This window comes from Nematolebias whitei, chromosome 9 (genome assembly GCF_014905685.2).
Source record: "Nematolebias whitei isolate Nwh7 chromosome 9, NemWhi1, whole genome shotgun sequence".
Taxonomy (NCBI): Eukaryota; Metazoa; Chordata; class Actinopteri; order Cyprinodontiformes; family Rivulidae; genus Nematolebias; species Nematolebias whitei.
In genome coordinates, this window is record NC_056506.1 from 10,199,407 (window position 1) to 10,210,436 (window position 11,030).

At 44.3% G+C, this 11,030-nt stretch overlaps 1 protein-coding gene across 1 annotated transcript in view; it reads left to right on the forward strand.

Moving 5' to 3' along the window:
• LOC119414869 (contactin-associated protein-like 2) overlaps positions 1-11,030 on the forward strand; it is a 391,521-nt gene that overhangs the window by 195,659 nt on the left and 184,832 nt on the right. The window contains exons 16-17 of the mRNA XM_037681990.1: positions 2,459-2,586; positions 2,666-2,836. Coding sequence (XP_037537918.1) covers positions 2,459-2,586; positions 2,666-2,836 — 299 coding nt within the window. The remainder of the gene's footprint in view (positions 1-2,458; positions 2,587-2,665; positions 2,837-11,030) is intronic.

Below are 11,030 nucleotides of genomic sequence, written 5' to 3' on the forward strand. Positions count from 1 at the left end.
CTACAGGGGTGGTGATCAATTGACAGTTCAACACCTCTCTTCACCCAAGTATCCAAAACCAACAGCCACAAATCAGATGACATGACTGCAAAGTCCATCATGGCTCTACGATCTAGGGTGTCCTGGTGCCAAGTGAACTTATGGACATCCTTATGTTCTAACATGACGTTTGTGATGGACAAGTTGTGACTAGCACAGAAGTCCAACAAAAGAAGACTGCTCGAGTTCAGAGGCTGTTTCTCCCAATCTTGCCCCTCCAGGTCACACTGTTCAATTCAATTCAATTAAGTTTATTTATGTAACGCCAAATCACAACAAAGTTGTGTCAGGGCATTTTACAGGAACATTCACATACATAAAAGCCAATTAATAAAGTTCTCTATCTAAGGAATCCAGCAGACAAGTTGAATCTTGGCTTCGTTGCAGTCTCCCATCCTAAGCAAGCACAGTGGCAACAGTTAAAAGGAAGAAACCTCCAGCAGAACCAGGCTCAGGACAAGCGGCCATCTGCTTTGACCGGCTGTTATTAACCCCGAAGGCATTGAAGTCCCCCAGCAGAATAAAGGAGTCCCAAGCTGCCTCACCTTCCAGCACTCCCGCCAAGGACTTCAAGAAGGCCAGATACTCTGGCCTGCATTTGGCACATATGCACAAACAACAGTCAGAGCCTGCCCCCCCCCCCCCCCCCCCCAAACTCGCAGGGAAACCACCCTCTCATCCACAGGGGAAAACTCCAACACACAGGCACCAAGTCGGGGGGCTAAAAGTAGATCCACACCATCTCGACGCCTCTCTCCATGGGCAACTCCAGAGGCAATAAGGTCCAGCCCCTCTCAAGGTAATTGGTTCCATAGCCCATGCTGTGCGTCGAGGTGAGCCCAACTATATCTAGTCAGTACATCTCAACCTCACGCACAAGCTCAGACTCTTTCCCCCCAAAGAGGTCACATTCCATGTCCCAAGAGCCAGATTTGTTAAGCCAGGGTCAGAGTGCCAAGGCCCCGCTTTCGACCACTGCCCTTGGCATCATGCACCTGACTTTTATGGCCCTTCCTGCAGGTGGTGGTCCCACAGGAAGGCAACCCCATGTTGGTCCTTCAGGCTGAGCCCGACTGGGCTCCATGGGTAGAGACCCGGTCACCAGGCGCCCCTCGACAAGCCCCTCCCCAGGCCTGGCTCCAGGGTGGGGCCCCGGTAACCCTCGTCCAAGCAAGGGACACTGAGCTCCTTGTTCTTTCCTGTCCATATAAGTCTTCTGAATTGCTCTTTGTCTGGCCTGTCACCTAGGACCAATCTGCCTTGGGAGACCCTACCAGGGATAATTACAATTGCTCCAGACAGCATAGCTCTGAGGATCATTCAGGCGCACAAACTCCTCCACCACAATAAGGTGGCGATTTAAGGAGGAGTAAACTTTATTTATTTGAATTTTATTTTATTTTTTAAATTTTATTTTAACATATTAGTCACATGAGAAACAAACCTCTGTGGTTTCATGGTGCTACAGACTTAAAATTAGAGAAAAAAAATGCAAACATTACTACTTCTGCCAAAATTATATCAAATATAGCTCAACAATTATTTTATTTTAGATGTTATGTTATAGTAATATAAATATTTTAAGGTCTAAAAACGTAAACTGAGAGAACACATTTGAACGTGTTGACAGTCATTGTTTAAATTCATTGTCAGCTTTTTCCTGATTTTAAACCAATTTTTGATCAGCTTTTTCATTTATAATGTCTTTTATTTACAATATTTCAGATGAAGGTTACATTTTAAGTTACATTTTAAACTAACCTGCCAGTAATATGAATATTTTTAGATTATTATTAGATTTTTACTTTAACAAACGACAACAACAAACAAAGAATAAGAGAGAGACGGGTGTTAGACAGTTAAATCCAGCAACAAGTCTGGTCACGGAGAGGCTGAAAACAAACCATGCACATGTGGCTGAGTGGTTAGAGCAGTTGTCCTCCAATACAAGAGTTGGGGGTTCGAATCCACCAGCAGTCACATGTCAAAGTGTCCCTGGGCAAGACACGGAACCCCTCATTGCCTCCGATGTGTGTCCCATCGATGTATGAATGTGATCTCAAAGCACTGATTAGTCTCTTTGGAATGATTTGCTCAATTAGCTTTGTAGAGTTCTAGTAAAGTGCTGTATGAATGGGTAAATGAGGGCACAGATTGTAGTGTAAAGCGCTTTGAGTATCTGGATAAGATAGAAAGGTGCTATATAAATGCAGACCATTTACATGCCACTTTGACCTAGTATTAAGGTATTTAAATCATAGGAACATAATGAGGGAAATCTTTACTGGTGGTAAACACCGTGGTGTATATTGAAACCACTTATGGACCCATACCTACTATGAATACCTGTTTTTCAGTCACAAACCAAAATGTAAGAAATTAAAGTTACGCTTACTGAGAAAAGTTGTTGTGTTCACAGGAAGGAGGATGCCGGCATGCTGGTTTATAAAGACCATTTACCAGTCAGGGAGGTAGTGGTTGGTGATACGAGCAGAACTGGATCTGAGGCCAAACTGACTGTTGGGCCTCTGAAGTGTCGGGGGGACCGTGAGTGCTCCTCTCTCTGTGTCTCTGTCACATACGGACATGATGCCTGGAGATAATCCTGGCTTTATGTTTTCTGAAGGGGACTACTGGAACGCAGCCTCGTTCAGCAGCCCGGCCTCTTCCCTCCACTTCCAGTCCATTTCAGGACCGACCAGTACTGATGTCTCCTTCTACTTCAAGACGTCCTCGTCTCATGGAGTCTTTGTAGAGAGCCTGGGAGCAAGCAGCTTCCTTCACATCGAACTCAAAGGTTTGTAATATTGACTTTAATTTCAGGGTTTTTCAGGTCTAGATGAGTTCAGTAAAATCCCGAGTATTTCCAGACTCTTACAAATCTCATTAAAAACATTTCTGAAAATTGCACTAATAAACAGGGCATTATTAATGATAATAATAATAATGTGTGTTGCATTCTATTTAAACGATGAATAACTGTTTTTACGTTAGCCTTTACTAAAAAAAAAATTTGAGGAGAAACCTCTTCCCACATTTAATAATTGTATTTACGTATGCAGATAAACTAGCAAGAAACATGATTAACTTTTTTCATTCATTCAACCTTTATTTATACAGGTTAGTCTCACTGAGCCACGGGGACTCATTTACAAGAGAGACCTGTTTTAAACAAAGAACAAGAACAAGCTCAATAATATTCTTAAAGAACTAAGAACAATGAAATAATAACTTACTGTTATTTTGAATGGAAGAAATTATTCAAATGTCAACATACAAATTAATGATAAGGTCTGGAATTTCAAAATGGAAAATTTGGTAACAGTGGTGTTCACATACTTTTAACAGTTTTAACAAAACAATCAGCCTTTGTGCCTGCTCCTGTTTTTGTTTAGTAATATAAACTAGGCTGCTGCTTAATATACTGTATTATTTTACATTATTAGTGTTTAGTGTATATCTTAGACTCTTGTATACTGTTTCTTTTTATACTTTATATATGTTTTTGCTATTTTTGGGTATAACTGCGACCTTGGGTAAACAAATTCGTTGTACCAAATTGTACCACATGTACATGTACATGCACATGTAACACATGTAATGCGAATGACAATAAAGAACCTTGAACCTTGAAATTAATGTAATTTTCTGCTCTTAATAAACGAGCTGATATAATTTTAAAACTTTATATAATTCAATTCATTTTATTTCTGCAGCTCCAAGTCACAACAGAAGTCATTTCAGGGTACTGTAAAGAAACATTCACATGCATTGTAAAAGCCAATTAGTACAATCCAACATTTTTCAGTCAGGTCATCTGGACAGTTTCTTTTTTTTGTGCTGAAACGTTTTGCCTTCAGTCCGGAAGGCTTCATCAGTCAAGGAGACACACAACAAAACTGATTCTTCCCGCAACAGCTTACTCCATAGTGGAACAAACCAGTTCTGCTTGTGATGAGATGGTCTCTTTCTTCCCTGAAAGAGATGACGTCTAGGTGGGAGCATATGTTGTTCTAGAACCTGAACATAGTTCTCTGCATTAATGGTGCCTTTCCAGACATGCAAGCTGCCCATGCCACAAGCGCTCATGCAACCCCATACCATCAGTGATGCAGGCTTCTGAACGGATCGTTGATAACAACTTGGGCTATCCTTGTCCTCTCTGGTCCGGATGACATGGCGTCCCAGTGTTCCATAAAGAACTTCAAATCGTGACTCATCTGACCACAGAACAGTCTTCCATTTTGCTACACTCCATTTTAAATGACCCCTGGCCCAAATGTCAAATGTTAAATAGCAATATGAATATGTCTATAATTCAATTCAATTCAGTTTATTTATATAGCGCCAAATCACAACAAAGTTGTCTCAGGGCACTTTACAGGAACATTCACATACATAAACGCACATTAGTAAAGTTCTCTATCTAAGGATGCCAGCAGACATGTTGAATCTTGGCTTTGTTGCAGTCTCCCATCCTGAGCAAGCACAGTGGCAACAGTGGAAAGGAAAAACTCCCTTTTAAAAGGAAGAAACCTCCAGCAGAACCAGGCTCAGGACAAGCGGCCATCTGCTTTGACCGGCTGGTTTGAGAGGACAGGAAGGAGAGACAGGCGAACACAGAATGGTAGGTCCAGGTATAGGTCCAGGTGTATCTGAAAGACAAATAAAAACACGTTAATGATAGAAAAAATAATTACAAATACAAAACAGGTTGAGCAGAGTAAGCAAAGACAGTAGCAGAGTGAAAAGTGTATTCAGTTTGTCCTCCAGCAGTCTAAGCCTATAGCAGCATAACTAAGGGACAGCTCAGGAAACCCTAGCCAACCCTAACTATAGGATTTAGCAAAAAGGAAAGTCTTAAGCCTAGTTTTAAAACTGGATAAAGTGTCAGCCTCACGGACAGAGATTGGAAGTTGGTTCCACAAGAGAGGAGCCTGATAACTGAAGGATTTGCTTCCCATTCTGATTTGTAAATTCTAGGAACCACAAGTAAACCTGCAGCCTGAGAGCGAAGTGCTCTATTAGGAAAATATGGAACAATAAGATCTGTAATATAAGATGGAGCCAAGTTTTTGAGAGCTTTGTAGGTTAGAAGTAAGATTTTGAATTCTTTTCTGGATTTGACAGGGGGACAATGGAGAGAAACTAAAACTGGAGAAATATGATCTCTCCTACTAACTCCAGTTAAGACTCTGGCAGCAGCATTTTGGATCAACTGCAGACGTTTTAAAGATGTATTTGGACATCTAGATAATAAACCATTGCAATAGTCCAGTCTAGACATGACAAATGCATGGACCAGTTTTTTTTGCATCATTTTTAGATAAGATGTTTCTAATTTTAGCGATATTACCCAGTTGGAAGAAGGCAGTTCTAGTAACGTTTTTTTTATGTGGGGGATAAAAGACATGTCCTGATAAAAAAAAAAACACCAAAATTTTTAACATTAGAGCTGGAGGACAGATTAATGCCATCTAAGGAGGGAGAAAGACTTAAAAATTTATTCCTAAGGTGCTCAGGTCCAAAAACCAAACCTCAGTCTTGTCTGTGTTTAACAGGAGAAAATTTAGGGTCATCCAGGTTTTTACGTCTTTAAGACATGCTTATTATGTAGTATAAGTAGCTGATTGGATTCATTGGGTTTAATGGACAAATATAATTGTGTGTCATCAGCATAACAATGAAAATTTATCCCATGCTGTTTAATAATTTTACTTAATGGAAGCATATATAAAGTATTGGCACAAGCACTGAGCCCTGAGGAACTCCATGACCAACTTTGGTGTTTGAAGAAGATTTATTATTTACATTTACAAACTGGAATCTATCAGATTGATATGATTTAAATAGAGCTGTTCCTGTAATCCCAATATCATATTCAAGCTTCTGTTGTCATGAACCAGAGGCCGGATCGCAAACAACAACAACAACAACCACTGAGAGGGTTAAAAGATTTATTGTGAAATAAAGTAAAACTCTGGAGTAGGTCCGGTTCTGGGCTGGTTCCGATCTTCTGATTGGTAGTTCGTGATTGGGTAGTGTTGTAGTGGCGGGCTGCCAGTAGAAGTAGAACTGATGTTAAGGTCCACTGGAACGGAGTCCAACAGGCTTGCAACTAAAAGATAAAGGTTAGTAGATGCAGGGGGAAAGAGACTAATTGGGGAAATGAATCTGTGGGAATCAGATTCAGGGGTAAGGATAAGTCCGTGTTACAGAATGAGCTTGACCTTTAATCCGTGATCCAAAAAACAGTCAGAAGGGAAAGGCAGAGATCATACCGTGAAGTCAGTTGTTCAGCAGAAGTATCCAGTACGTGATCCAAAAAGAGAGTCAAAAAACAAGAGCATGAGTCGGTACCTGATCAGATGAGCAAAAGCAGACGAGGGCTGAGGCAAAAGCGTGGTCGTGGTCAAGGCAAGGGTCATGAACGTGATGAGTCAATCAATGGAATGCTGGAAAGTCTACTGCTGATGAGACAGGATAGAGAATCTGGCCCAGACTGAGAGGAATGAGTGAGCTTAAGTACTGACTGGACCAGGTGGTGGAGCTGTGGGATAATGAGCGGTGACAGGTGACATGAGTTGAGTGATTACTGAGTGTGCAGCATGACAGAGGAGCTGACAGAGAGCAGAGCTATGACAGAACCCCCCCCCCCTCAAGGTCCGGCTCCTGAAGGACCACCAGGCTGGAGAGGGTTCAGTCGATGAAAGTCTCTAATGAGGGTTTTGTCCAGAATATTGCGTGAGGGCACCCAGGAACGTTCCTCCAGGCCGTACCCCTGCCAGTCTACCAGATACTGGAGTCCTCTCCCCCACCTTCTGGATCGAAGAAGGCGTCGGACCGTGTAGGCTGGGCTCCCCTGAACGAGTCAGGCGGGTGGTGGGAGGTCGGTGGTGGGTCGAAAACGTGGCAGGACAAATGGCTTGAGTCTTGACATGAAACGTTGGATGAATGCGCATGGACCTGGGTAACTGTAAGCGAACAGAGACAGGATTGATTATTTTGGTAATCAGAAAAGGACCAATGAAACGTGGTGCTAGTTTCTTAGATTCCACACGGAGAGGAAGGTCCTTGGTGGAGAGCCACGCTTTCTGGCCCACCTTGTACAATGGTTGAGGCGTTCTCCTGCGGTTAGCCCCCCGAACGTACCTTTTGGTGGCCAAAATTAGGGCTCTCCTGGCTTTTCTCCAGACTCGCTGGCAACGTAAAATTGCGGGTCGTGCAGAGGGAACCCGAGCTTCTCTCCCCTGGACTGAAAAAACAGGGGGTTGGAATCCATAGACAACATGAAAGGGTGAAATACCTGATGTAGAGGATGGAAGAGAGTTGATTGCTTGTTCAATCCAAGGGAGGTTGGACGTCCATTTCCTCGGGTCCCCCTCGCAGAGGAGCCGAAGCTTGGTCTCCACCTCCTGGTTGGTACGCTCAGATTGTCCATCCGTTTGGGGATGAAAACCTGACGAGAGGCTGACCGAGATCCCTAGCAGGTTGCAAAACTCCCTCCAGAACTTGGAAATGAATTGGGGACCTCGGTCAGACACAATGTTCTGGGGGAGCCCATGGAGCCTGAAAACCTCCTTGGCCATGATAACGCTGAGCTCCTTGGAAGAAGGTAACTTGGGGAGAGGAACCAGGTGGACCATTTTAGAAAAACGGTCCACAATGGTCAATAACACTGAATTACCTTCAGAAGGGGGTAATCCAGTCACAAAGTCCATAGCAATATGTGACCATGGGCGTGAAGGAATTGGCAGGGGTCGTAGCAGCCCGGCAGGTGGGCGATTGGAAGACTTGGCACGATTGCATTCGGGACATGACTTGACAAAGTGCTTGGTGTCCTCCGTAAGCGTAGCCCACCAGAATCGGGCGCGAATGAGTTGGAGGGTCTTGGTGATTCCTGGGTGACAGAACAACTTTGATGAATGGCATAATTCAAGAACCTCTTTTACCTTTTGATTGGGGACAAACAGGCGCCCCCTAGGACAGGTGGGTGGACGTGGCTCGGAGAGTTGGACTTGTTGGAGATCGAGTTCTAATTGAGTCAAAGAAAGACGTACGGTCTCAGGCAGGATGAACTCGACCTCTTCTGAGGGCCCTTCCTTGACCTCAAAGACCCGGGACAGGGCATCCGGCTTGGCATTCTTGGGCCCGGGTCTGTAAGAGAGGGTGAAACTGAACCGAGAGAAAAACATAGCCCACCTGGCCTGACGGGGATTGAGTCTCTTTGCTGTGCGAAGGTACTCCAGGTTTTTATGGTCGGTCCATACCAAAAAGGACTTCTTCGCACCTTCCAGCCAGTGCCTCCATTCCTCCAGGGCCATCTTGACTGCCAAAAGCTCACGGTCTCCCACGTCGTAGTTTCTCTCAGCGGGGGAGAGTGCCCTGGAGAAGTAAGCACAGGGGTGGATCTTACCATCTGTGCTGCGCTGACTGAGGATGGCGCCCACCCCGGTGCTGGATGCATCGACCTCCACAATGAATTGTTTCTCGGGGTCTGGAGAGTGCAAGATTGGAGCAGAGGAAAACAATGTTTTGAGCTTCTGGAATGATTGGTTGGCAACGGAGTCCCAGATGAACTTGGTCTTAGATGAGGTGAGAAAATGAAGAGGAGCTGCAACTGAACTGTAGTTCTTAATGAACCTCCTATAAAAATTTGCAAAACCGAGAAACCTTTGCAGCTGTTTACGATCCTTGGGCTTGGGCCAATCCACCACCGCTGATACCTTCCCGGGTTCCATGGATACTTGACCTGGAGAAATGTTGAACCCAAGGAATGAGGTGGACACTTGGTGGAAAGCACACTTCTCTGCCTTGACAAACAAGTTGTTCTGTAAAAGGCGGGTTAAGACAGCTCTGACATGGCGACGGTGAGAAATGCTATCTTGTGAAAAGATAAGTATGTCATCAAGGTAAACAAAAGCGTAAATGTTAATCATGTCACGAAGGACATCATTAACCAGGGCTTGGAAAACGGCAGGAGCGTTGGTGAGGCCGAATGGCATAACAAGATATTCATAATGGCCATCTGCGGTATTAAAAGCTGTCTTCCATTCATCTCCCCGCCGTATCCTGACCAAATGGTAAGCGTTGCGAAGATCCAGTTTGGTGAATATCTTAGCATTTTGGATTATATCAAAAGCAGAGTTCATGAGGGGCAGAGGATACTTGTTCTTTATGGTTATTTTGTTAAGTTCTCTATAGTCAATGCATGGACGAAGTGACCCATCTTTCTTCCCTACAAAGAAAAAACCTGCACCAGCGGGGGATGCTGAAGGTCTAATGATACCAGCTTGGAGGGACTCTGTTATATATTTCCTCATGGACTCTTGCTCGGGACCAGACAAAGAATATAATCTACCCCGAGGGGGGGTAGAACCTGGGATCAGGTCAATACCACAATCGTATGGACGATGTGGCGGAAGGGACGTAGCTTTTGATTTATTAAAGACCTCTTTCAAATCATGGTACTCTTTAGGTACCTGACTTAGATTAGGATAGGTCTCCTCATTGGCTGTGACAAGGGCTGGTGAACTGGGTTGGCTCTGAATACATGTAGAATAACACTCATTAGCCCATCCTACAATCTCTTGGTTCCTCCAATCGATTTGGGGGTTGTGTTTGCGTAACCAAGTGGAACCTAAAACCACTGGGAGTTGGGATGAATCAATAACAATGAATCTGATCAGTTCCGAATGGTTGTTGGCCGACACCATGGTGACTGGAACAGTTTCAAGACTAGATTGACTTAAAGGATGACCATCTAAAGCGAGGACCTTATGGTTGTTAGGTGATGGAACAATGGTCAGATCTATGGATTTGGCAAAGGTTTTATCAATGAATTCCGTGTCGGCCCCTGAATCAATAAAAGCTGAGACGATGACGGGTTGACCACCCTTTATTATGAACTTGACCTTGGACTTGGACATGATAGGTGGAGAGGACTTGATCTTATGACTAAGACTCAACAGGAGCCTCTCTTCTCCTGCTGAGCCTGGTCTTTTACTGGACAATGATGACAATCATGACCGCCTTGACCACAATAAAAACAGAGATGGTACCTCCTCCGACGTTCTCGTTCCTGGGTGGTCAGACGACTTCTTCCTAGTTGCATGGGTTCCGTAGCATACAGAGGATCCTGAGGGCGCTTGGTTTGTTCCGTTTTAGGTTCATGATCCACAAGGTGATGTCTGGTTCTGGACATGGCTGTGGCCTTGCCTCGACTCTGTTCACGGTCACGCTCACGCTCACGCAGGCGAAGGTCAACACGGGTGGCCACCTCCTCCAGCTGGCGTAGAGATGAGGGATAGTCCATTGTTGCCAGCACATCCTTAACATCTTCATTAAGCCCCCTGAAGAAGGCGTCAGTGAGTGCGTGTTCATCCCAATGACTGTCTGCTGAAACAGAGTGAAAGTGAATGATGTATTTGGTTACAGAATCCTTGCCTTGTTTAATATCAAAAATTCTTCGGGCTGCCTCTCTCTCAGGGAGGATGGGGTCAAAAACCCGACACAACTCTTTGGAAATTCAGAAAAATTACGACATACCACGCCACCTTTTAACCATTCAGAAGTGCCCCACGTCTTGGCTCTTCCAGCGAGAAGTGAGACAGCATAAGCTACTTTAGCATGCTCAGTGGGAAAACATGAAGGTTGCAATTGAAATTGAATGTCACACTGAGTCAAAAATGGTCGACATTGCTCAGGCTCACCTCTGAAATGTTCAGGGGGGGCTAACCGTGGTTCTCTTGGTGCAGGAGTCAACAGGGTTTGGTTGATGACTTGGTTTGACTGTTGGGACAAAGCTTGAAGAGAAACAACCATTTCCTGAAGCCCTTTCTCAAGTTTACTAACAGCCCCTTCTACCTTAGAGCACCACTCTCGGGTTGGTGTTGGATCCATAATGGCCAGATTCTACTGTCATGAACCAGAGGCCGGATCGCAAACAACAACAACAACCACTGAGAGGGTTAAAAGATTTATTGTGAAAT